The sequence below is a fragment of the Betta splendens genome, chromosome 16, assembly GCF_900634795.4.
Source record: "Betta splendens chromosome 16, fBetSpl5.4, whole genome shotgun sequence".
In the NCBI taxonomy this organism is placed as follows: domain Eukaryota; kingdom Metazoa; phylum Chordata; class Actinopteri; order Anabantiformes; family Osphronemidae; genus Betta; species Betta splendens.
The window spans coordinates 14,201,596-14,228,477 of NC_040896.2; the positions used below are offsets into that span (position 1 = coordinate 14,201,596).

The 26,882-nt window shown below is 50.5% G+C and overlaps 2 protein-coding genes across 7 annotated transcripts; one reads left to right on the forward strand and one right to left on the reverse strand.

Annotated features, from left to right (window-relative positions):
* The first annotated feature begins 5,273 nt into the window (after nucleotides 1-5,273).
* zgc:158766 (uncharacterized protein LOC100009641 homolog) lies at nucleotides 5,274-23,257 on the forward strand. 6 transcript variants are annotated; one of them, XM_055502874.1, is made up of 24 exons: nucleotides 5,274-5,540; nucleotides 11,651-11,848; nucleotides 12,627-13,818; nucleotides 15,548-15,736; nucleotides 15,830-15,953; nucleotides 16,034-16,127; nucleotides 16,571-16,657; nucleotides 16,776-16,892; nucleotides 17,017-17,115; nucleotides 17,241-17,383; nucleotides 17,463-17,601; nucleotides 17,675-17,797; nucleotides 17,881-18,042; nucleotides 18,121-18,968; nucleotides 19,141-19,390; nucleotides 19,599-19,688; nucleotides 19,880-20,104; nucleotides 20,239-20,409; nucleotides 20,495-20,672; nucleotides 20,762-20,878; nucleotides 20,955-21,227; nucleotides 21,475-21,704; nucleotides 22,375-22,444; nucleotides 22,932-23,257. In XM_055502874.1, the coding sequence occupies exons 1-23, from the start codon at nucleotides 5,289-5,291 to the stop codon at nucleotides 22,417-22,419; spliced, it is 5,346 nt and encodes a 1,781-aa protein (XP_055358849.1). In that variant the 5' UTR covers nucleotides 5,274-5,288; the 3' UTR covers nucleotides 22,420-22,444; nucleotides 22,932-23,257. The 6 variants fall into 6 exon arrangements, with proteins under 6 accessions (XP_055358849.1, XP_055358848.1, XP_055358851.1 ...); XM_055502873.1 differs by having other exon boundaries at nucleotides 22,375-22,423; XM_055502876.1 differs by having other exon boundaries at nucleotides 20,495-20,636; nucleotides 22,375-22,423.
* A 276-nt stretch (nucleotides 23,258-23,533) lies between these two features.
* Nucleotides 23,534-26,790, reverse strand: si:ch211-269k10.4 (uncharacterized protein LOC100150242 homolog). Its single transcript, XM_041067755.2, has 6 exons — nucleotides 26,552-26,790; nucleotides 25,479-25,675; nucleotides 24,377-24,496; nucleotides 24,228-24,284; nucleotides 24,033-24,140; nucleotides 23,534-23,946 (listed from the first exon to the last, which is right to left on the reverse strand). Exons 2-6 carry the CDS (start codon nucleotides 25,638-25,640, stop codon nucleotides 23,848-23,850), a joined length of 546 nt encoding a protein of 181 aa, XP_040923689.1. The 5' UTR covers nucleotides 25,641-25,675; nucleotides 26,552-26,790; the 3' UTR covers nucleotides 23,534-23,847.
* Nucleotides 26,791-26,882: the final 92 nt, after the last annotated feature.

Sequence of the window (26,882 nt, forward strand, 5' to 3'; positions counted from 1 at the left end):
GCCAGTTTTAATGCAAAAATATCTTTCTATATGTATAAAAAATCTATATATGTAAACACATTTTACTGTATAATTTGCATTTCATCATGGAAATAATTATGCATATATGTATTTTGTCTTTTATATATTTTAATAAACATTGTATACTTCAGTTATGTGACTGCAGCAGCGTTTGTTTCTTTGTTTACTTCTGTTCATTGCACGTTTGTTGCCATCTTGAGGATAAAAACAGAACAGAACGATCAGTGATGCTGTTTGTTGAAACTAAAACTCAAACGAGCGATGTGTTAAAAAGTCTATTGTGAATATTAGAAAGAACTTATTCGTGGGTGTCTTGGTTTTGTGCTAATATCCTCTCATGTGACTGTGACGCTGGGACGTGACGTTGATGTTTTCATCCCAATCAGACGAAAGCGTCAGCGCGAAGCCGCTCTGAGGTCAGCTGACTTGTAAATTACTATCATCTACATGCGATTATACTGTGGCAGCAGCAGCAGCGGTCTGACAGTAATTCTCCTCCATATTTAGTGCTTTTGCAGCCACAGGGTGGCGTGTAATTATAAGGACAGAGATGAAGTGAAGTGCTTGATCTCTCCTTCTGTTTGCACCATCAGCTCCATTCTCAGTGACCTGTTGGCAGCTCTAGTGTAATCAGGTCCATTATTAGACTAAATGTCATTACACACTAGCACATTTTTCATAAATGTCTATGATGTCATTCTTTCTGACACACAGCTCATCAATTATCAAACACTGATAATTTACCAGTGTAATACTTTAGCAGGGTACATGCTGCATTTTTTAAGCATTTTGCTTTGTCATAGTAGGTAAATAGTAGTTAACATAACGTAATTTTGACTCATTAATTTTATAATTTTATTGATATTTCTCAAACAATCAACATTATCCCAGCATGACCTGGGGCTCGTTTCATGTCAGCCACTAGGTGGCAGCAGATCGCCACCAGGATTTTCACTGAACATGACGCAGCTACTGCAGTCCCGCGGTTTGATGTGAGCTGTTTGTGTGTGTGTGTGTGTGTGTGTGTGTGTGTGTGTGTGTGTGTGTGTGTGTGTGTGTGTGTGTGTGTGTGTGTGTGTGTGTGTGTGTGTGTGTGTTTAAGTGCGCAGTTTCATTCATAAAACATGAAGCACATAAATAAATATATGAGACGTAGTGCTCCTCAGAGAGCGCAGCCTCAGACGTGTTAATCAGAGCCCACAGGCCTGAATAAATACTGGTCTTAACGAAGTCTGGTCCTTAAACAAACAGAAACATGATCGCGTGCATATACAACAAAATGTTACAAACTTTATCCTAAAAGTATTACACAAGACAAGTAACACGCACGCACGCACGCACACGCACACACACACGCGTCTTTATGCAGACATCCCAGGCATTTTCATTACAACTTGCTGAACACGCATGTTAGTTTAACATTTAACACACCCAGGTCTCGTTGTGGCAGACGAGGCCTTGTTTTCACCCATTTACTGCTTGAATCTTATTTTATGACAACTTCTGCCAGCGGCCTAATTGTTTGCGCGGCTTTTGTTGATTGCCTGCTCAGCTCTGACAAAGCAGCGCTGCCCGCTCTGGTGGCGAGGGATTTAGGGAAGGTCTGAATCCGAGCCCCGACTGGGACGAACAATAGCCGCTGTGAAAGGCGAAGGGAGGGTCGGTCTAATGCAAATATTCACTTTGTGCGCCTCGGAGAACCTGCGCTAAACACTGACAACTACCAAAGTCCGCCCACGGCGCTGGTCGTAAAGCGGCGAGAGCCTTTCGAGACCGTCGCTGCGTGTGCGTGGAGTCTGTGACGACGTTCCCACGCGCGGGCTTCCCCGATTCGGCAACAAGTGGGAGACCGCTGATCGGCGCAGAGGAGACGGGACGATGCGGCATCCCTGAACTGCGCCAAATGCACCTGCTGCAAGACGCGCCGCAGAAGCTGGAAAGGTAAATAATGGGGCGTTTAAACGGGGAGAAGGCGCTGACACGTCTCTCTTTCACGCCGTCACTCCTCCACATTCAGCATTTCAAGGAGCCCTTTTCGTTTTCCTCGACGTTTCTTTCTCTGAAACGTTTGGGAACTCGCGCGTTCTCGCTCCATACAGTAGGGCCGCTTTATTCGATCGCTCCTTCGCCCCCCGCTGCTTATTTAGAGCCGCTGAGCCTGTCTGAGGAAAACGTGATTATCCCCAGAGCATCGATACGCAGGCTTTCATTCAGGACATGCATGAGAAAGGCTCTGCTGCATAATAGAGCAGTGGGAGCTTGTCTGCTTGTTTGGGGCAAACGAAGGGGAGCTCGATTTGAATGCAGATATTACTGGGTGTCCATGTGACTCAACTAAGCAACACTCACGACAAAGCGTCAAAACTCACGCAAGACTGGACGTTTAGTGTTTTTTAATGTCACTCCGTTTGAACGCGAATCCAGAAACGCGCAGACGTTTGGTGTCTGAGCCCCGCTGTGCGCCATCTCCGCAAACTACACTTTGCGCCAGCAGCGAGGAAAAAATGGAAAAGCAGGGAGTGAACGGTTACTGTAAGTTCGCCGAATATCGCCCAGAGGAACATCAAAGTGGACTCACCATGAGGCCTTTATGTGAACAATTGCTCCATTCTACCCCGCACCCCGGCCCTGACCACCCCCACGGCCCCCGATTCCCACTTTCCACTTGATTAAGCCCTAAGCTGGGCAGAGTTGAATCTGGAGGGAAAATGGTTCACTGATTCGGACTCGCTCTCAGGTCTGATACAAAAGAGGGGGGACTTGTTGTCTCTGCTCATATCTGAGTCTGCTTCACTGGGCCGACGGGGGCTGCGTCCGCCACGCTGGAAAACCTGATGGTTGGTCAGGTGCGAGAGCAAAGTTCTGCACTTTCAGCACTTTTAACGCTGAAAGCGGGAGCAGGGGCGGCTGCGGTCCACTGTACATTCCCGGCGCGGCTCTGCGGTTGCCAGGCGATGGCAGCCTCTGGATGGAGGCCGCTCGCACGGCTCTCCATCTCCTCCCGTCCCGCTGCCCCCCGTCTCCCATCCCAGCCTGCCTCCCCTCTTCTGCATGCTAATACTCAGAGCCAGGCCTGTCAAGCTGATTATTAATATTCTTCACTTCGGGCTCTTTTTCTACTACGACAGACAGTTTATGTGCACTCAGCCCTCTATTGTTGTTGATGTCACTAACTCACCATAAAACACAGCTGACAGCCCACCAGGCCCCAGTTTGTCTTTGTGTTGGTCACCAGATGAGGGCAGTGTGTAGCTAAACCCAGAAGTCAGATTTAAACTTTTCTTGTTGTTATTTGTCCACTGATAAAATAAATAACCTTTTATTTATATACCTTTACGAGACTCAATCAGCCCCCTATTAAAGTTTTTGCAAAAGCAGCGTAATTCCAGGAGTTTATGTCTAATTCTTTTCCAAACAGGAAAGAATCATTACTTTCTTCATTACTCACTCTGGTAGTGAGTGTAGTGTAGGAGCAGCAGGGTCTTGTTTCATTACTATTAGCTTTAAAGTAGGAATAAATAGGTTAAAGTAAACCTTAAACCATTAAAACAGTATTTTAAATAGTGATGTTGCATTTTGTACAAAGTCTGTGAATGTTTAATGAGGCCTCATGCCAATAAGTAAATACAATGATTTATTTATGTTCATATTTTATCTTTACAATATTTCATATATATATATATATTTTTTTATAATATTTTCAATATTTTTTTATATGTTTCATTTGAACATATAAAACCACGTTCTCAGTCACTTTACTGTAACTGTTTCTAATCACACTTCCTACGATCCTGCTTCCCGTACGAATGATACATGGACATTTGCTTTTTACAATTGAGCTACTTAATATATTCAAACTCACAAGCCACTAAAACACGTATCGATGCGTATTAAGCGTTCACAGACGCTCTAGTTGTCATTGAGGAGTCCCTCAATGACATTCCTCTCCGGCCCCTCTTCCTGATAGGCCCTGTCCTCAGGAGACGTGTATAATTAGAGCGATGGAAACAGGAAACACCTCGCCCTCCCTATCGTTCCCGTCCCCCCTCTCTACTGCCTTGTCCCCCCCAGGCCTCAGATGTGCTTGTGTTTTTTTTTCATACAAATTATCAGGTGCACAGATATTGAGCCTGCTCCTTAATGAGCCCTGCGATGCTTATCGCTGTGGCCTGCATCCTTGGGTTTACTGGAAGGAGGACGTGGCTTCTGCCCGCTTTTTTTTTTCAGTCTAGTCTGGAAGCAATTAGCAAGCTGCACGTTCTGCTAGGACAACGATGCTTGGCCTCGAACTCTCTGCCTCTTTCAATGGCAGCAACGCACACGTTTTATTATGAAACGGCTGAATCCTAATAACACCTGTTGCTTTGACACATTTTCAATTCAAGTGATTTGAGCGAGGTAGACGTCAGACGGACACAAACACAGTATTTCATCTTTATCTCTTCATCCTCCCAGATGCTTCAGCTCCACTTGCATCACGGGGCTCTGACTTTACTAGCAGTGATTCATTGTGTGCTCAGTGTCTGCGGCGGTTTCGTCCCACGTGGGAGAGGGGCCTCTAATTTCTGCTCCTTCCTCCAAAGATTAAAGACCCAGACGAGACCAGGTGTACAGTTGCACACACACACACACACACACACACACACACACACACACACACACACACACACACACACACACACACACACACGCACACACACACACACGCTTCCCTTCATCTCTTCCCTTATCGTTGAACCTGTGTGTGTGTGTGTGTGGGGGGGGGGGGGGGGGGGTGGGGGGGGGGGGGGGGGGGTGTCACTTAACCCACTTCCAGCAGCGTCTCCTGTCGAGGTGACAGAGTTCAAGCCGGGGGAAAGGTTCACGTTTTTAATTCATTCCGAGGGAGTGGCTCCCACCTTTCCCCTTCCTGCTGAGGAATGCACACCTGGAGGTGTTTGCCGAGTGGCTCAAGCAGCCCGTACGACAATGTAGGCTGACATGTGGTGCCGGCAGAACACTGGAGGCTCTGGCTCGTCTTAACAATGCAGCGCCTCTTATCAGCGACGCTGGAATAACATGAAGCCTTTTAAAACACACACGCTGGGTTTTAAAATGATTCGTCACTTAGTCCCATCGCAAATATGACAACACTGGTTGTAATTGAAAAAAATGAATCATCAAAACTAGTATAAAGATGTAAAAAGCGACCTTTACTTTTTAGTGCGTTTGAGTTTTTTAGCCCGTTCCACTGCTCCCAGTTCCCCTCGCTGTGTACACACTGGGAGATGGCTGCAGATAAAAAGACTGGGTCACACCCCGCCGAGGAATTGGGATGCCCAAGGGGCCGGGAAGCTCTCTGCCCGCCCGGCCGGCCGGCCGGCCCTAATACTGCGACTCTCCCCAGTCGTCAGAGCGGCGGGTTGGAGGGAGCCTGTCGGCTCGCTGCAGGACGTGGGGGATGGTCCTGTCCTGTAGTCAGACAGCTGTCAGCTCCTGCGCCTGCTGCTGGAGACCTCAGAGCGGCCCAGCGCCCTGAGGTGAGTGCTGCTTTTCCCAAACAACGGAACAGCTTCGGCTGGGATTAAGGTGGGTCGTTATTAGGCTGTTGGGTCGAACTGGGTTCACTGGGATTCAGCTGTCGTGAGCTGAGACGTTGTTTTCAATTTGAGCCATCGTGTGTTTTCTTTAGAGAAAAGCTTTAATAGCAGCTGCTGTTAATTGGACCTGAACTAAACTCCAGTAATTAGTTAATGTTGCTGTAGAGTATTTATTGTATGGAGGCTCTGGGAGCGTTGTTGACAGTTATAGTGCTCAAACCCTGCTCTCTGATCCCAGATCAGATGCTGATAGAGGCATTTTACAGGAATATTCATACTTTGGCTGCAGATTCTCCGTAGACGCGTTCGTGCTCAGACTCAGACTCTCCCGCTCGGCCTCCTCCCGCCACCTGTGCTCGCGTGCTCTGGGAAAACACTGACGTTTGTGTCGGAGTGAGACGTCCGCACAGCGGGGGGCCAAGGTACATTACAGGGCTGTGACAGGTGGTGTGCGTCTGGCGCTTTCTCTGCTGTCGGTGGGACAGCTGCACCGGAGGCGGGGGTGAGTCGTCCTCGTCTCACGTCCGCTGAGGAGCGGGACGGTCGCTTTGCTGCACACGCACAGATTTGGGACTTGGGTCCTAGAGTTTGCTGTACGTTTGTGCAGTGTGCATTTAATACCTCGCCTGCTGGGAGTCTGCTGCAGAAGGAGCTGCTTGAACCAGGCTCATGATGCGACGGGACTTCTCAGGACTGTGTTAGAAGAACAAAAGGGGAGTGGAGACGCTCCCTGGACGCCTGTAATTACACAACCCGAGTCTTCAAGCCTCTTTTATGTGTTGTGTTGCTGGTGCTCACACTTGGACGCACACTGACTTTCATACGTCGAGCTGAGCGCGTGAACTGGCTTCAGGTCGAGCGAGCGGAGGCTGGGAAGCGCTGAGGCTGGAGGCTGTGATAGCGGCTGCTGCCGGGTGGCCTGTGTTGGTCTGGAGTGAGGTTGGACCAAGGTGCGACATTCCACAGGCCGGTGTGTGTCTGCGTGTGTCATCCTTCATTCTCGACCCAAACGACTCCCCTCTCCGTCCCGTCGCTTCTGTGAAAACTGTGTCTCACGTTTCCATTTGTAGCGATGTTTAAAATGATGAACTGAAGCTCTCTCTTCGTCGGACTAATTCGTTCCCTCGATAGAGTTATCAGATCTAACCCGCCCGTGTGTGTGTGTGTGTGGGGGGGGGGGTCGGGGGGGTTTCTGCCCGGCTTATCTGTTTTTTCAGATCGCATAAATGTTGTTTACCAGAAGCGTCGTGCGTAAATGATTCTATTTAAAACCTCGTGCTTGAAACAACAGGAAAGGTTTTATTCTCGTACTGGAGCAGATGCTCCACTGACCAGAACATGATGTTCATCTGAGTCCTTTTAATCTCACTCAAATCTAGTTCATTGATTGTCCAGTGTAACACATCACACATACAGACACAGAACAAAACCGAATACATGCACTGTATAATCATGTAACTGTGTTATTATTAGCTTGAGTTTGTGGCCAGAGGGGTTAAGTGTTCGCCCGTGGATCCCAGCGTTCCCATTATGCGTGTGGGACCTCCGCTGCTCGTCCCTGCTCCTCGTTTCCTGTCGTCTCTCCACTGTTAACTTGGGAATAAATCCATAAAAAGTGGCCCCGAAAATACTTGAACCCGTGTTTTGCCTCAGATCTTAATCACACAACCGTTTCTCATGTGACCGCGGCTGACATGGCCGCTGCCTCATGTCTCGGCCAAAATTACACAGGACGGCGGGAGCCGCGCTCCGGCTGGCATCCGGCTGGCTCCGTCGCCGCACGCGCCTGCGTCCTGGGTGGATTTCAAAATGACTGAACGAAGGGCGTAATGTGAGCGATATCGTAGAGCCGAATCTGCCCTCGCTGACGGTGAAACCTGCCCAGCGGAGGCCCGGGCAGCCGAAATTATAGGCCCCGCCGTGTGTGCGTTGTTTATGTAGCAGATTATACAGTAGATATAACATAGGGCTAAATATAGGCCCACTGTAGATACAACTATATGTGCAGCCAGTTACTGTCATTTTTAAGCTTCACGATGGTTCCTCAGTATCTCCATCTGTCCTGGCGTGCGGCCTCTGACGACAGTCTGACTCACGTTACTCAGTGTGAACAAAAGCAATGACCCGGCTTTACTCGCTTAATATAACTGTGATCTGTGTGCGAGTGACTGTCCGCTGCTAGCAAACGCTCACTTCGCTGCATTCCGCCAGCGTGAGGCCTCACCTCCGCTGCCTTTGTGTCCCGTGACGCTTGTCAGATGCCGTCATGAGAGCACGGAGTTAACTAACGATATAATCGACTTATTGTTTCATGGCGTCCACTTATTAAAACCGTTGCGCAGAGGAACATTGTCGTTTCAAAGATGACATATAACAACAAGACGCCCCAGTGAGCTGTGATGTCCAGTTAAACGATTCCCATGGTAATATTTAAGAGCTAAGCCATTGTGGTGAGTGGCCCGAGCCTCCAGTCCTGTGCTGATGTCTTCCTTTCTTTTTCCTTTTGAAAAGCAGCAGAATAAGCTGAAACCCTAGTCCATTTGTAGTGTCAGGACAAAGAGGGCCCATTGTGCTAGTAGGGGTGGAGGGAAGCTACCAATAGAGGTAGAGGTGCCAGGGGTCAGGAGGGCGAATGTGAGGTAGTCACAGTCTGACCCCTGCTGGGTGGAGTTTTGAGGCTCATGCAGTGGTGGTGGTGGGGGGGCAGGTCAGGTAGAGAGTGTGTGTGTGTGTGTGTGTGTGTGTGTGTGTGTGTGTGTGTGTGTGTGTGTGTGTGTGTGTGTGTGTGTGTGTGTGTGTGCGTGTGCATTTATCCAGCTGGAGGAGGCTCCAGTGACAGAGCAGCGGCGGGGCGGGGGAAGGTTTGGAGCGGGAGGAGGGGAGGGAGGGGAGGGCGCCTGAGTGGCAGGGCAGCCAGCACACCGCCTCTCTCACGCTCTGACAGGACTTCACTCCGCTCCGGCTCCACCGCGGCAGACAGAGGGGGAGAGGAGTCACGCCGCCGGTCTCCGAGCTATGACTTTGCGGCGCTCAGGGAGCGGACTACTCGCTGGAGCGTCCCTCGTGGAGTTGATGCTTATTTACTTGTTGGAGCCTGGGAGCTGTGGGGGAGTCTGAATGCTGCCTGTGGGAAAAATGCACTCCAGAGCCAAGTCCCGGAGCTGTGACAACTACCTAAGCATTAAGGTACACGCTGGAGTGAGGTTCTGAACGTGGTCTTGACTGTTTGGACGCTGGGTTGATGAGTCTGTGTTTTGTTTTCTCTGTCGCCTGGTGTCTGCTCTGGTCGCCTGGCTTCCTGGGAGCCTTTAGCGGCGGCGTTGTGTGTGCTATTAAAGCCGTCCATGAGGCACAAGCTGTTAATGCCTTCTTGAACACACAGCTGATATTTTGACTTCTTGCCCTGCAGCCATAGCACAGCACACAGATTGTTGTATATGCAGGCGGGAGGTGATGGGGGGGGGGAATAGAATCTTCCAATCCTTTGTTTAACTTTATCACCTCTAATGTTAAGTGTTTTGTGACTCCTGCTCACCCTGAACAGCGATTGTCAGCAACAATAGTCATGGAAAGTTACAATGCAACGGTGAAAAGGGCGACTCTAACTCTCTATAACGCAGTTTAACTCTGTTTTAGTTTCAGCGTGATCGACAGCAGGAGGCTTGTGTCTGGACGAAATTCAGTGAATCCGCTTCGTTCATCGTCCTTCCTCCCGTCTCGCTCTGAACTCGCTCTTTATTTACCCTGCGGCGCTTCACAATCAGCACGCTGTTATTTAGCTTTGCTCCTGTTGTCACCGCTGGAGGTTTGCAGGTGCCATCAGTTCCCTCAGTCAGACGCCGACTCTCGGGTGCGTTAATGTGAAGGCGTTGTGTGTCGTTCATCTGCCCGACGTGTGTGTTTATTAATGATGAAGCCTGAACGACTACCTGCGGGCTCCCTCCCGTTGATCCCCTGCTGTCGCCTCACACAGCGACACAATCAGCGCCGGGTTAAAGTTTATCTGCTCAGGTAACGTCCTCTAAAGTGTCTTTGCACAATGCACAATATGATGCAGCTGGTGCGGCCGCGATACGTGCGGCCGGCGCAGATGATTTATCTGCCTCTGGTTTCCCAGAACCTCTGCCCGTAATAAAGGATGAATCAAAGGCGCATTATCTCAGCGGGCGCTTTGTGGGCGTCCTGGCACCTGGCAGCAGGGCAGGTCCCAGCACCCGTGGCCTTTGTCATCCTCCGGCCTGCGAGCAGGTCGGTCGGGCCGCCTGCATGGGGGCGCCCGCCTCTCCTGTTACACTCCCCTGGTGGCTTCATGCTCCACTGGAGGCCTGGCAGGCAGCGCCTTTTGTGTCCCTGACCCATTAAACGTGTCGGTAACCTCCTCGCGGCCACTGTCTGCCTGTCTCTGCGACGCACCCCTCGGCCCGACTCCACTCCTGTTATTTCCCCCCCCGCTTTACTGTCAGACACTTGTTGCTCTTAGCTGCGGAGGCCTCGTAGCCCAGCGCACCAGAACAGCTGCTTTGCTGGGTGCTCGGACAAAAAAGTGTCACACCTGGAGTCCCGAGGCCCCAATTACCTCCTCCGTGCTCTCTCCCACGCGGGACCTGGTGGGAGGGGGGGGGGGGCTCTCCCACCCCGCTCCTGTCCACACATCCACACATGCTGCATTCCTCTGTGGCTCAGAGCGGATAGGAAGCTGAGCTCCGGTGGCAAAGCCGGGTCACAGCTCCAGAACCTCCGCAACACAGGTGACCGCATCGTTTACATGATTATCCAATATGTATTTGCCACGTTTCTTCCTCTGAACACCGTGTCACACATGGTGCAACCCTTGCATCCATTGACGGCGGCGGCGGCGGCTCGAATAACATTGTCCTTTCTCTAATACCATGTCATTAAGCTCAAGCCTTTGCTATGTTAAGTCGCTCAAACCACCACTTCTGCCGCTAGCTCCGTTTTGTCAGCCCTGGGAACCTGAAGGGGAACTCGCTGCTCTGTCCCAACCGGGCAGCGAGGGCTTTCCTCCCATTGTTAGCCTTCCTCCAATAAAACGCCGTGTTATTCTTCTCCCGGCTGCAACAGTGACTAATGCCCAGAGACATTTTTGTCCGTGTAAGAGCGGGCTGGCTGCTAATGGAGGTACAGCACACACCACAAAGAGGCGGAGTGCACAATGAGCTCCTTGTAGTGCCGTGGTGGCATGTGTAGCAATACGCTGAACTGTACTTACTCTCCTCTAATTGATGGTGCCGAGCTGCTTAGATCAATAGGCCAGACTCCAGGGAGGGTGAAGCGCGGGCTAAATTTACAGGTCACCGCTTCGCTTCCACACACTTTTATTGCCGGGTAAATGCAGGATTCCTCGGCGCAGCGCGCTGTTGTCATAGTGTGTGTGTGTGTGTGGGGGGGGGGGGTTCCCTGGCATGGCCGCCGCCGCTGCGTGCGGTTATCGCTGGAGGCAGATGTCTGTGCTTCGCTGTTGTGTTCCACTCGGGAAGGACAGATAACACAGGGGTGTTTGGCCTTGGCTCTCACGCTGAGGAAGGTCACAACCTGCAGCGGGAGCGGGTCAGGTCGTCCGCGTCCAGCACGGCTGCGGCCCCAAATGTGCCCCGCGGTTCCCCGAGGTGTGACCGCGGCGCCGGACGCGTCGTCCGACGCTTCGGGGGTCATTTTGGTTGTTATTGGATGATATCGTTGCACCACAACTGACTTTCCATTCGTCCCGCTGTGTGTCCACGGGCGCTGACGTCCCTCCTGCCAGGTGTTTCCCCTCCGTCTGATGGAAAGACCGCGATGGCTGACGTTTCCTGTCATCTTCCAACATCCTGACTTTTGTGAAAGTGAACGCCTTTTGTTTATCGAGTTGCATTTATGTGCAGCACACAGACAGCAGTGAGGCGTACTCCCTGTATAAATTAATGGGTCACACTATACACGCCTAAAATTGAAAGTTGTCCCTGTCTGCACTTGAATGAAGCCACAACCCTCTGGTCTTTGTTTTGACCCGAAGCCCTCTCATTTACGCAGCCTGTTATTTTCTCACTCAGGACGCCGAGTCTTTGGACAGCTGCATCCAGAGCACCTTGTCGGCCCTGTACCGCCCCTTCACGGCCACCGCCGCCACCGTTCTATGGCAGCTCTTCAGCGTGGTGGAGCGGCAGTACCGAGGAGACGGCCTCCGCTGCTTCCTTGACTTTCTGCTCCCGGCAAAGCGGATCCTGCACATCCTCCAACAAGAAACATGCGTGAGTAGTCGGTGTCGTTGCAGTGTCACCCACCATGGATCCATTTATGTGTTTATGCGGTGAAATATTCGGCCATCCAACTCTTCACACATCTGATAACCCAAAATGTTTGTGAGAACGTGAGAACAGTGCCGCTGAGTGTGAATGTTTCTGCTGAGTTGGAAGACAAAGTTGAATATTGTTGCAAAATCAAGGTGACAAGCGGCCATTTATCTCCAAACAGAGGGAAACTGTACTGAGCCTGGGAGGCCGCCGCAGCCTCTGGAGTCCAAAGGGAAACTCGCTATTCTCTCCCACAAGCTCTGATGGCGGAGTCGGGTCTCTGCGACCAAAGCTCTGAAACTTTATTCCTCTGTATTCTGTTGATTGCGCTGTGACAATAGCCACACAGCAGCCGCTTGGCCTGAGCTCAGCCCCTGAGAACAGCCTGCTCTGCATGTGAGAGCCTTTGTTCCGCGGGCAATACGAGAGGCGTCGGTGGAAGATCCCATCCTCAGCTGAGGTTTATTAGAGATGAAAAAGGCCGATCCTCTCTGCTTCCTCCCAGGGTTTGTTATTCTCACTGTTACGCCGTAGATTCTACCGACTGTTGCTGCGAAACTGGGCCTGATCAGACAGGTCCCCCCTTTTAAGCGGCGCGATCGCTGGCAGTGACTCATCCAGTTGCTTCATGCCTCTGCATTAAGGTTAAACATGTGTTTGAGCAGCGCCGGGCCGTGACACACGCATGATGATGATCTTTGAAGGGAAACTGACTGGCTTCTCTCTCTCTCCCCAGGTGAGGTTCAGAGGGTTACTGTTGTATCATGAGGGGTGGCCTCTCTGCATCCACGAGAAGGTCGTCCTGCAGCTCGCCCCCCTGCACAAGGTGCGGCTGAAGCAAGGAGACTTCTACCTGCAGATCGTCCCGTTGGGCCGCAAAACCGCCAAGCTCGTGATAAAATGCCTGTCGGCCAGCGGCCAGGCCATCGCCGAGATCCCCATCGCGGAGGGCATGTACGCCGGCGTCTTCACGGCTGAGTTCCTGCAGAATGTAACGCGCGAGCGGAACCTGCACCCGCTCCAGAACTGCCTGCTCACCACCGGCACGGCCGTTTACAGGACCCCGTGGAAGAACGTGGTCAACCCGGCGTTCGTCAGCAGCACGTCGGACGCCATCATGCAAGCGCGGTGCAGCCGGGGCGGCTTCCGGGGCCACCTCAGCACGTGCAGCACCAGCGGCTCCACCGGGACGCTGGACAGCCACCGCAGCTCCAGGGAGTCCCTGCACTCCCAGGGAGCCGACTCCATCTTCTCTGAGCCCACCTCGCCCAACGCCGGCCGCGCGGGAGACGCGGCTACGCCAGTCAGTGAGGTGGAACGGCCCGTCGCAGAGAGGGAGCGTCAAGGGAGCGAGGACGCTAGTGGGAAAGACCGAGGCCTGGGGCCCAAGGTGCTTTTCTTAAACACGGACCTCAGTAACCCAGGTCCTCGGCGTCGCGTTCCTAAAGACTCTGCAGCCTTTGAGAGCAGGAGACTTTTTAGGAAATCCTACATGGAGGCTCTGCAGAACCCCATGAGCCTTGGGTCCAGCTCTGAGTCCATCCTGGAGGAAAGTCCAGAGCACAGTTCAGGCCTCAGAGAGAGAACAGTGACGCCGGGCAGCAGTCCCGACACCCGGACCTCCTCTGGAGAGTATTTACCTCGGAAGCCGGGAAGCCGGGGATGGCTCGGCAGCGAGGACTCGAGGCCCAGCACACCTCTACTGTACTTACAGAGGGGCCTACGGAGCGCAGAGCGGCGGTCAAAGTCGCTGGAGAGGACTAACAAGGCGGGCCAGGTCAAAGGTCACCGGGAGCGCTCCTCCTCGGGAGGCTCGGTCAGCATCTCACCCAAGAAGCTAATGAATGGCTGTGCACTTCGTTTTGGGAAGCTGGAGGTGGAGGCTGCTTTTCCCGGTTCTGAGAGGAGAAACAGCAAAGACGAGTCAGGTGTGTGTGTGTGTGTGTGTGTGTGTGTGTGTGTGTGTGTGTGTGTGTGTGTGTGTGTGTGTGTGTGTGTGTGTGTGTGTGTGACATCAGTCGTTTTGCAGGAACCAAAGTAATTTATTACTTGGATTTTATGAATACAATTGAATGTTGTACTATTACTGTGATATTGTGCAGATTTCGTAATATCCCCAGACTTGATAAGTTTGGCTCTTCTCCAGATGGGTTTGAATCATCGGCTCGTGGCCCATCATTTATCACTTATTAAATAATAGAACCTGAGGGTATAAAAAACAAGTTTCACTCTGATGGTCCGGATAGCTGTGGTTTCGTGCCCGGGTGTGCAGTCATAGCCTGCAGCGGGACTGGTTTCGTCAGGTGACTGGATTAGTGCGAGCGTGGGGCTGGTTTTAAATGCCTCCAGCTGACGTTTGTGTGTCAGCCTGTTGTTCTTCGGAGCGTTGGGCGGACAGTCACAACCCGGTGTTTGCTTTACCGCTGTCTGTCTTGTGTTTGTGTGTTGGTTCGAACTGGGCAGTGCAGAAAATGAGCAGTGTGAGCGAGGGAATCGGGCGTCATTTGAGAATCTTTACTTTGCCGGAGCCGGGCCGTACCTGCCATTCTGGGTTTACATTTATTATAAAAGACTCAGTTCAACCACTGCAAAATATGGTAATTAAATCACATCACTGTTTCTGAGATTACCTCAGCAGGGATTGCATTTCAACGGGTGCAAAGCAGCTTTCCCACAAAGACATTTCAAAGGCAACAAAGGATCCTGTAAACCCTGTAAACCAACCACGGGGACCCCGGCATACCACAATGAGATGACTCCACTGTTTCTGGGGCTGGGGGGTTGAACTGATCCCAGATGGGTTGCTTCATTTACAAAAGTTTTCTTTGTGACCCAATCAGTCACTAGAGATCCACAATAAACCCTTTCTCACGTGAATGGACCCTCCAAAGACACAGGCCCACTTTGAAACATGAAACCCAACATGCACTAACTCACTCACTTCATTTGTAGACGGGTTAAATTACTCAGGACTTGACCCAAAGTCCATCTTTACTTATTTATAGTATATATCAGTAAGTCGGAGCTGCAACCTGTGCCTCCCACAGAGCGTAACGCGGAGGAGCCTTTACTCCCGCCTGGCCACACAGTTGCACAGGAAATGCACCGACCGATTAAAAACAATAGACGCTGAGCTGGCAGCCACAGGACCGAGCGGAACAATGCACGAGGCCTCTGTTAAAAAAAGGTAGCGCACAGTAGGCAGCGCACAGCAGGGGTCCATCAGGCACAGATGTTCCGTCACAGACCTCCGTGGAACAGTTCGGCCTCTTTAAAGGCTCCATGCTAACACTAGCGCTTTCTATTTACCGTCAGATAGTGGAATAGCACTGGTTTTTATTTATTAAGAGTGATGGAAAGAGACAGAGATTCCTCTCTGATTGCAGTCAGAGGCTCTGCTCTTATAATCACAGCCCTTGGGGTACGAAAGGCTGAAAAGGAGGAGGCGACGAAAAGACAGTCTAATAACAGCAGAATTAGTCGACGCTGACTAAACACCTGTTCTCCGACATGAGTCAGGGTGAACTCATTACCAGAGCAGCCTTACATGTCATCACTGCTTCACATTTATTCTGTGAAGTATTATGTTTTGAAAGGAAAACGCTCTATTATAGCAGATTACAGATTAAAGCCTCCTTTCATTATAAACCTCTACAGGGCAGCGGGACGACGGCGGCGGCGGTGAGAGCAGGCGGCGCCGGCCCAGCGTGGAGGACTCCCACGGTCCTAAAGCTGCCAACGGAACCGCCACCACCAGGCTGTCCTTGGGGTCCGGCTCAGGCTTCCCCAAGCTGATGTCACACGTCAATCAAGAGCTGCTGGCGTCGGGCGCTGTGATCCTGCCAGGTGAGCGATGATGGAGACAAAGGCTGTGGGCTTTTTCCCCCTCTTACGCCCCCCCACCGTCATAAAGTGACAGGCGTCTGCGTGGCCTTACAGGAAGCAGGGATCGCGGCGGGCGGGCCGTGCTGCAGGTGTGCACGCGGGCTCAGGTGTGGGCGGGCGAGAGCTGCACGGCCCGTGACCTCACCTGTCTGCTGGGCTACTACTACTCCACGCTGCGGTGGGTGGCGGCGTCCCGGCGTTTGATTGAGCCCAGTGTTGGTTTGGTGCCTCGCTGACTTGGTGCTGCTCTGGTTGCAGAAGCGAACGGCGAGATCAGGGCCTGACTGTGGTGGTAGACAGCAGGAGGCAGCAGCCCGCTCCAGCCCTGTTGTCGTCTCTGTCTGAAATGCAGGTGAGCCGCAGTGGAAAGCATGTAATTACCCTCCAACGCGCCCCACGGCCGTTTTCAGATGCTGCAGAACCCCCTGTGCTCCTCGGAGCTCCAACCCTCCTGAGGTCATTTCACTGCAGCATTCCTGACACACGTCCTATTGTTTGGCCGCCCCTGGTGTCTGAGCGGCTTGTTTATGACCAGAGGCGCGCCTCAGGTTTACAGTCGCTCCGCTCGGCAGACATTTTTGCGTAAAAGCCCGGCCTCCTGGCTCAGGAGCCTGGCCTGTGCTCACTTGTCTGTTTTTAACCGCTCGCTGGGAGGAGGCAGACGTGTCATCATGTCATGATGATGTAAGGCTGGCGATTCTCCGAACCACAACACATACGTTACCTGTCGCTGTTCACGTCACAACTACATGGATGGATTTTTCTTCATTTTGAGTCAATGTGAATGTTTTTCAGGCTTTAGTCCCAAATGCACTTTATTCGGTTTTCTTCCTGGTGGACAAAGAAACAGTGGCCAAACCTGAGAGAGACATGAATGTGCAGGTAAATAAAGATCTACTTTAATTAAATACAACAGCTCATGCTACTTACTCCAGCAGGTTTGGCCTTTGGGTGCTAAATACACCAATCACGCCTCTTGCTTTTGTGTCTCCTGCCTCAGACGGACACGCTGTCGTCTCTGAAGGCCCTGCTGAAGCACATCGACCAAACCCAGCTCACGCGAGACCTGGAGGGCACCTTCCACTATGACCACGGCCACTGGATCCACTTTAGACAGGTGGGTGTGAGGAGTCAAAGGTGGGGACGCCTGTCGAAACAGATACTTTAATTGCTGTTTTGCAATAGTTGTGTACATATAGTTGTGTTGAAATTCAGCTTCTTCTTTTTTTGTCTTCACTCAGAAAATCGAGCCCTTCGCCAGCAGCTGTAGTGCAGCCATTGCCTCGCTTCAGGAGTCCATCAGAACCCTGAGCAACATCGGCGACCTGAAGACCTCCAAGGTCAGACCCCTTTGGCAGTCTGTTTTAGCTCAAGTAAACAGCTGAGGATTTCATTTCCGGCCTAATAGAAAGCAGATATGTTACACGTATGCAAGTATGTAAGTTTTGCGCATGGTTTGACCCAGGAGGTGTCCGAGGTCATGGAACAGCAGAGGCATCTCATGAAGTGTGTGCTCGACGACGCCCGGCTGAACCGGCTGCGTCTGGAGGGAGGAACTGTGCTCGCCCGCATCAGGAAGGACGAAGCCTGTGATAATGAGAACTACAGGTACTGCAGCAGGACCGGGTGGACCCTCAACCTCATAACCATCAAAAACACAACGCTCGTGTTTTCCCTGTTCATTCAGGGACGCAGTGGACATGTTGAACGAGCTGTACAACCAGGTAGACGAAGAGGTTCACGCGCTCGTGATCCTGTCCAACAGGTGTCAGAAGCAGCTGGAGACGCTGCTGGAGGTGCGCAGGTTCGAGGAGCAAACACAACAGGTAACCTCAAACTCAACTTCTTGTTTCTTTTGTGCGCGCTGGGGTTTCTCTCCTCACAGTTTCCTCTTTTCAGATCAAACTGTGGTTCAGTGTCGAGGGGGAGAAGCAACTTGCCCCGCTGGATGAACTGACTCTGTCTGTGGCCAAAATAAAGGAGATGAAAGACAGCTTGCACCAGTTTCTGGAGGAGTCGGTGGTAAATGCAATACTTCTAATAATGCCTTTTTATTGCCTCGTTAAGTCTGTTCATCAGGTGACAAATGAATCTCGAACCTCCAGCAGCAGCAGCGGCACGGCTTGCAGCTTGTGAAGGATTCCCAGTCCCTTCCAGATTCAGTTCTGCTTGGCTTCAAACAGGACCTGAGCTCGGTCCTGAGCCGAGTGGAGCGACGGAGGGCTGAGTTAGACGTCCTCACCAACCTGTACGAGTTCTATGACTCAGTAAGTGTTAATAATATTATTCTTCAGGCGTTAGCTCAGCTTTTATTCCAGGTTGAAACCAATCTTCCCGACCTGCAGGCGAACATCTGGATGGACCACTGTCAGGATTACTTCCTTCGCCTGAACTTGGACTCCACGGGCGTCGCTCTTATGCCCCCCGTGGTGCAGAACCTGCGGGACTACTACACGGAGGCATCCAAGTTCTCCACGGACAACTTCAGCGCCCTCAACGACATGGTGCTGTCGCTGCAGAGCGCTCGGCAGCTGCAGCGGTGGAACGCGGTGTGGCACAAGTGCCGGCAGACCAAGCAGCAGCTGGAGGAGGCCTTGGCCCGCGCCACGGAGCAGAACCCCCCGTCGGCGGCGGAGCCCGCAAGCCAGGAGGCGGCGCCGGAGCGGCGCGGCGCTGACGGCCGCCCGCCTCCGCCTGCGGGGGGCGCACCAGCTCCCATGGAGGACACGAAGCCTCATCCGGCTGAGCCTTTCGCCAAAAGCCCCTCCAGCACGACCCCCTCCTCCTCCTCGCAGTTCGCCTTCCCGCCCGACTGCGACGGCGCGCCGGGCGAGAGTCCGCCCGCGTTCGAGGACACGGACAGCGACTGCACCGTGGACTCCGCCGCCTCCTGCCGCTCGGAGCCCGCCTACTCGGGAGCGGCCCGCCTCCGCAAGCAGCCCATGAAGAAGATCATGAAGAAGACGATGAGCTACGAGCTGGCGCCGCGGGAGGGCGGCCACTCGGAGGTGCACACGCACGGCTACACGGGCGTGCACATCAGGGGCCTGGAGGTGGCCAACAACGTAGCGGCGGAGAAGAAGCTGCAGAGGCCGGACGTGAAGAGCCCCGCGCTGGGCCGCAGCCGCAGCATGTCCACGCCCTCCAGGATCCACAGCAGGCGCGGCGAAGGAGACGGCAAGAAGCCCAGCAGGTGAGCGGGAGGCGCTTCGGTCACAGGTCAAAGGTCAAGGTCTGCTGGAGGTTCCTTCTGTTCACTGTTGCCTTTAATGCAACGCAAAAGCGAGACCCTTGTGGCGGTTCGACACTTTGCACTCGTAAATCCCCGAAGCTGACCTGGGCCGATGTGTTCCGTTGGTTTGCAGTAAAGTGCAGCACATCATGGACGAGATGATCGCCACGGAGAGGGAGTACGTGCGCTCCCTCAGCTACATCATCGAGCACTACTTCCCCGAAATGGAGCGCCTCGACCTGCCCCAGGACCTGCGGGGCAAGCGCAGCGTCATCTTCGGCAACGTGGAGAAGCTGTGGGACTTCCACAGCCAGTACTTCCTGACGGAGCTGGAGGCGTGCGCCCACTCGCCGCTCTCCATCAGCAGCTGCTTTCTGAGACACGTGAGTCCGACCAGTCAGTGTGTGGCGTCGCTGCTCTCAGGTTTGACTCATTCTGGCCTATTTACACGGCTGTCACCGTCCCAGTGGGCGCAGCTATAATCCGTGCAATTGCAGCCGAAGCGGCATCGTCCGCGGGGTTCGTCGGCGCGCTGGATCGCTGGTATGCTCTTTACTGGTCAGTGTTGTAACTTGTTAATCCTGTGTGCAGGAGGATCAGTTTGGAATGTATGCTCTGTACAGCAAGAATAAGCCCCAGTCCGACGCTCTGCTCAGCAGCCATGGGAACGAATTCTTTAAGGTGCGTCTGGAGAGTCTGCTTCCAGCCACAAATAAATCAGTGTGATCGGGTGGTCAGATAATCTGTGTTTTATGGTCTTTATTCACCACTATCATCTTAGTAACAGCCCAGGTGATTTTCTCACGGCCTTTGTAGGACTTTGTGTGTATTGGATTGTAGAAACACACTGACGTCGCCTCGTCCTCCTCCAGAATAAGCAGGTGGAGCTCGGGGACAAAATGGACCTGGCGTCCTACTTGCTGAAGCCCATTCAGAGGATGAGCAAGTACGCCCTGCTGCTCAAAGACCTGATCAAGGAGTGCGGTCAGTCCCAGGAGCAGGAGCTGAGCGACCTGCGCACCGCCGAGGAGATGGTCAAGTTTCAGCTTCGCCACGGCAACGATCTGCTGGCTATGGACGCCATCCGAGGGTGTGACGTATGTATCAGGACAATTCTGTGTTTAATTCATATCCCCGTTACCGATTCCAGCTATTTCTGAACTGGAGCTCAGGCCTCCAGGAACTGTATTGTTCTCTGTGATGCATGTGAACGGAGGCGTTTCCTCTCCAGGTGAACCTGAAGGAGCAGGGTCAGCTACGCTGCCAGGATGAGTTCATAGTCTGGTGTGGACGCAGGAAATACCTGCGTCACGTCTTCCTGTTCGAAGATCTCATCCTCTTCAGCAAAACCAAGAAGATAGAGGGAGGATACGACTTCTACATCTATAAACAGTCCTTCAAAGTGAGCTCCTTTTATCCGGTCTCTCTCGCGTTTTTTTGCGTATCGGCGGCGCGTTGACCGCTTTCCCAAACCGCCTTGCGTTCAGACGGCCGAGATCGGAATGACGGAGAACGTCGGCGACAGCGGCTTGCGCTTCGAGATCTGGTTCCGCCGGAGGAAGTCGCAGGACACGTTCATACTCCAGGCCGGCTCCGCCGAGGTCAAGGCTGTCTGGACGGCCATTATAGGCAAGATCCTGTGGAGGCAGGCGCTCCGGAACCGGGGTGCGTTCCGCGAACGGCGCCCGTGCATTTTAGAAGCTGTGCGGCAACGCACGCTTGTCACTGAGCTCCTGTATTTTTGGGGGTTCCAGAGTTGCGTATGCAGGAGATGGTGTCTATGGGGATCGGCAGCAAACCTTTCATGGACATCAAGCCCAGCGAAGCTGCGATCAGCGACCGAGCCATCGACTACATCATGAAAGGGTCAGGTGAGCTGTTCTCGTCCGCTCCTCTACTTTAACCTTGTCTATACGTCTACGGTCTCACCGTTTTTCTCCCCGACAGAGTGCCGGACGAGGGCTTCCATCGCGGTGCCGTCCTTTGAGCACTCGTTCAAGAGGCCTCACTCCACCATCTCCAACAGCAGCACGTCCTCCTCCAGCAGCCAGTCGTCCTCCTCGCTGCTGGGGTCGCTCAACCTCCACTTCTACTCCCCCCCACCCCACCCGCACGCTCACCCCTACGCCGTGGCCAGCGCGCCCTGCTTCGGCCAGTGGCCGTACGACTGCATCGAGGAGGACGAGCTGGAGCAGGACGGCGGCAGTCAGCCGTCCATGAGTGAGTGGCTGCATTTGGCGTGGGTGCAAATCTGCGTGCTCTCATAGTTATTTCAACACAGCAGGAAGGGACTTCGGAGGAAATTAGACTGTACGTCTGATACTTGGCTGTGTGTTTTTTTTGCTGCCACCAGTAGGAGCTGCCAAAGTCCCACCGTAACCAGTGCCAACATTTCTCTTAGGAAGTGAATGCAGTCCTGCGTGTGATCCAGTGTCACAGTATTAACGTGTCCGTCCCTGTCTGGCAGTCACCGAGAGCTCCGAGACGTCGTCTCAGTGCACCTCCAGCGACAGCGTGTCGGGCCTCAGCGTGGTCACGGCGCCGGGCCGCTCCAGCGTGGTCATGGACGCCTACAACAACGGCGGCGAGTCCTCCTCCTTCCTCCGCTCCTCCACGCCGCCCTCCTCCGTAGAGTCCCCCTCCATGTTCCAGGAAGACGAAGACCTCCAGCCCCAAGGCACCAAGTTCATCACAGCAGTGAGTGTCTGGTTTCCGCCCTCATTGTCTTCTGGGGCTGAAACGGCCTGATGGCGACGTCACACAGTGAGAATGACTCGATGAAGTATAATCTGTCCATGAATTTAGTTTGTGTAAGGATATAATGTTTCAATATGTGAAACACAGAACCAGTTTCCCGTGACACAGTACATATTATTCCTGTGAGTCCAGTAGCTTTCCTCTTATACTGTATGTGCGGCGAGAAGTGAAATTCCGCTTACTGTGAAACAGTTTGTGGCTTTTTAGAGTAAGTTCCAATTTGCTATCTCTATATTTTCTTCAAACTACATGAGCACAGGCTAATTAATAGAACGGCTGATGTCCTCCTAAAAGTCAGCGCCACCTCAGAAAAAGGGAACTGGACTTATCACACAATCTATATCTAGATCACACTGAAACAACACCTACTATATATCAAAGCTGCCACCTAAAAGCTGCCATATGACTAAAATAAAGTCATATACAGTACTGTATGTGCATGCGCTCATCTAGTACATGCTGGATGTCTCTGTCCAAATGCATAAGTTATGACCACTCTATCCTTCTAGCCAGACATGCTCTCAGTTGGATGTGGGGCTGGGGGGACGTGAGGTGGTCCAGACTAGAATCCCCTCTTCACCGCCTCTTTGTTCCGTTTTCTTTCTGCCAGAACAAGAGCTCTCACATGGCAGTAGGCCTGTCTACTGTGGTCTGACTAGGTGAGCAGGTGTTGTAGCTCAGTAAGTAGCCGGTGTCAGACGGGGCGTTCGTGTTGTGTCCTTGGCGAAGCCCCCTTAACCAACGCGCGCGGTCGTTTGTGCCTTGCGAACTAATCAGTGTGGAAATGTGCGCTGGTGCATGTGCGGCGTGCTGCATGACGGTGTGTTCTAATGGGCTCGCGTCCCGACGGGCGGTTCTCTGTGCTAACGTTCTGTCCCGTTGTTGATTTTCCCCCGTGCATCTGTTTGGTGGAGTCCGTAACGTGAGCGTTAACACATGCATGCTGTGTTACAGCTCTTGTTGTTGTGGCTCTCGAATGCTTTGATGTTGTTAATGATGTTTTGCCGGTAAAATGTATTATTTGTTTTTTATGTTCAACTGTTTAATTATATCTGAAGGGAGACAAACTACTGTACATTCTCATTATAACGTGTAGGCAAAAAGGGGAGAACATTTATTTATTTATCTTTACTCTTTCTTCTTCTTTCCTTCCCTTCCCTTTTATAGCTGTGAACGTCTCACGCTGATGAAGCCGCCACAGCATTAATTAGAAGCTATAGATAAGACGAGTCGAGCTTCGGAGCACAAAGACATTTCATATTTCTGCAAATTTGAACATTACACAAGTCACAAACTGTCTCGATGGTACGTTGCTCTGTAAATGTATTGTAATAAATTAGATCCAGTGTTTATATTGTAGATGAGTTTTTATTTTGTACTTCACAGAACACAAAAACATAGCAGGCAGATCAATGCAGACAATGTATTGTTATGTTTCCTTTTGTTGCCAGTCTTATGATTGTACAGATAATTAAATGCTTAAAACACTTGCATCTTGTTTTATTATTATTATTAATATTATTATTATTATTATTGTTGTTGTTGTTCTTATGTCTTTGCATCGCAACTATATTTAACCTCTAGGTGTTCCTTCTAGCAGCTAATACCTGCGTGGCTATGAAATGCAAAGACAATAATCTTGAATGGTTCAGCGCTGGTTTATTTCCTCATGCCTGCTGACAGTGTGAGTGCAGCTGATAGCAAGTTGCAGATATTTTCACAGATAACAAAGCACAAGCACCAAAACCACAGACCCTTGCAGAGAGAGAATGAAAGACGGAGCTGCACTGCGAGACCATCTCCTGCCGTTGCACAGACGCACGAGTTTGAAGAGGGCGAAGAGGAGTTTTTTGGGGTTTTTTTTTTTGTATGAGGAAAGGCGACATTTCACGTTTACCACAACTCTTCTCTCGGTCCTAATAAACGTCACACCACGACCACAGCCGGGGCTGCTCAGCAGGGGGTTTAGGACCAATATAGACAGTGGAGGCAACTGAAAGCCAAAAAGCAGCTTCAGCATTGTTGTACAGGCCTAGGAGCAGTAGTTCATAGTATAACGCGGAGGACGAGGACAACAGCTTGATCACGATGATTTGGCCCGCTTTTCTTTAAAGAACCAGAAGCAGAGCACCGACGACAGAAGGACCTCAAGTACCAAGATGCACAGCTCCAGCACCTCCATCTGTTGAAAATGCACACAGTTCACCATCCAGATTCTGTTGGCAAATCACAAAGCCCAGTTTCACGCCGCTGTCAGTGTACGCTTGCCTTCAGGTGGTGTTCGTTGTCTTTGCTCCACTTTGACAGGTCGACGCCTATCAGACACGCTGCGACCGCAGCGACAGCAATACAGCCGCAGTTAATCCCAAAGGAGACCTGAAGCAACGCAGAAAAGAGCGTGTGAACGAAGAGCTTCATTAGTGGCTGCGTATTTGTCTACAGGCCCGACTGAGTCACACTCACGGGCAGTAATGTGGGATATTTAAACAGCAGGTTGGAAACGACTCCAGCGATGAAGAACTGTAAATAGGAAAAGACGCACATGATGAAAAACACCAACTTTTGAAGACTACGTTTTCTTGAAATGCTATGATTTGGGGGTGGAGACAAACCATCGCTCCGGTCAGGTGGGAAACTCTGAAGAGGGTAAAGAGAGACTCTTTCATCTCCTGGGTCACAGCGAAGAGAATGCCCACACCCACACTCAGGATGCCGCTCACAATCTGCAGAGACTGAGGCGCATGATACTCTAAGATGTCAGCCTGCGATTAGGGGCATGGGTAGCGTAGTTTACTTCACGGTGACACTCAGCAGGAAGGACACATGCAAAAGTGGGTGAATTACTGTAGTCAGGAAATACTGTAAAGAAATGGGTCAGTAGTGGTTCAAGAAGACTATGCATAAGTACATGTGCTTTAACTAGTGCCCATGAGGACAACTTCATCATGTTTGCGTTGAATTATTTCAGTAATTTTAAAATGCATGTGCTCAACTGTCTTAAAAGTCTTTAACGCCAAGCATTAATAGCACGTGTTGATCTTTACACTCGTTCTTTCTGTAAAGTGTGACCAAAAACAAACACTTAAACCACAGAAATACACAGCTAGGCACTTCCTGTTGCTGCTGCCCAGATCGACAAACGATACTCGGCTTGTTTTCGTCGCAATTCGACAATGTGACAAACATCAAACTGAAGACTTATATTAACTTATATTAAATCTATGTGTATAATGCATTTATGAAACCTTGTTTAAATAGACATTTAAATGTAAATATTTATCTAACAAATATTTCACAATTTCAAATGGTATATCTTGGGAAAGTGTATTCATTCATGTATTGATTATTATTGTTATTATAATGTACCTACAGGTGGTTGTAGTTTTAATCCTGGCTCCTAAAACTGTGACTAATTTGCAATCCGTGCTTTTGCTAAGTTGAATATTTGTGCCTGTGGCTTGTTTCCTAAACTTGGTAGGCTGAGATTTAAAATGTCTTATCTTTTACATGTGATCTTTTAGAAGTTAGATTTAATAGCATCACCAGCTAAAGTAAAGGTTGGGACTGTGCCACAACCACATGACGGGTCTAGAAGTTGATCTGAGCATAATGAGCTACACAAAGATTTCTTTCTTCCTTCCGTTCTTTTCTGATTTCTGTTGCTGCACATAAATTAGTGTGTTTGAACGTCTTGGTCTGTTTCTACTCTTTTACCCCCAACACAGCAGGTTGTTTCTGCAGCAAGTCGTGCAGCGGGCCCTTGATCTCTGGCATGAGCTCTGAGGCCTGGTAGTATTGGATCACTGGCTCTCCCCTGAACGGCCTGCCCTGTTCATCCTCTCCGTGAATGTCCATGTCAAAGTTAGCACAGGCCATAGTCGTCTGTGATCAGGAGGGATGATGGTTCTCCCCTGATGTGTGTTCATAAAAATGCAAAAGCCGTTATCAGATTAGTAACTGCAGCAAAGTTAAAAGTTTAACGACTGTCATGGAAACAAGTACAACGTTCTCTGCATATGTGTAAAAAATACAGACAAGATATTTACATAACTTGCACCCCACTCTTAAAATGGCCAACGAAGCAGAACCATGTCACATAAAAGGTATCAGATACTACAGGTAATGTGTTTTCATAGTTACTGCCTTGATGTTAATGAGGAGCTTTCGCATTAACTGGCATTTTTTATTGCTCTTGCTTGTACAGTTGCACTCTGAACTAAATAAAGAAATGTAAAAAAAAATAATAAAAAAATAAAGATAAGTAAAAATAGTTTTATAAAGTTAAAAAAACAAAGAAAGAAATGAATCGGGAAATATTTTATGTAATGACTTATAAATTGTATGTCTGGTGGTCATGTCAGTCACATTTGTTGTACAGTACATATGCGTTTACATGTTACATATTTCTTGTTTTTAACAAACCAGCCAGATAATAATTATTACCATTAATTTTATTCATCTTATACTAATAAAGAATTGAGAAATTAATAATGTGTCCTGCTGAATTAGGTAGACTGCTTAATATCACTTTAAAATATTTGACTCAGTATAAATTATATAAATAACAGCAGCTGCAAACGATCGCATCTTTCTATACTATGCAAAACTTTAATGGTCCTTAGATCAGATATTTTTTACAGATGTAGGAGAACATACAGTATAAACCTACAAATTCAGCTAATTTACTAATGCTTGCATCTTCACATTTTACACGGCAAATTCATAACAAGCTAAGTAGAAAAAGAGTTTAGCGTAGCTTTGTGTTGTTCCTAAATGGAGCTTCTTACCTCTTGTTTGACTTGAGCAGATTCTATTTCACACTCACTATCTGTCGTGAACAAGTGTCTCGCCCTAGACATGATTTTGACTTCCCTGTAAATACTCTGAAAATGATGTCATGTCACATCTTAACTTCCTCACATTGCCAATGGTCACACGCTACCTGCCATACACATGCGTTTTCTACTTTGATAAGAACATTTCTCTGTAAATGTGTTAACATCAGGTCATCAACATCCACTCAAACATCTTAATTTTTTAAATAATATCGAATTTTGTAGGTTTGTGCATGTGAACGTGTGTGTGTGTGTGTGTGTGTGTGTGTGTGTGTGTGTGTGT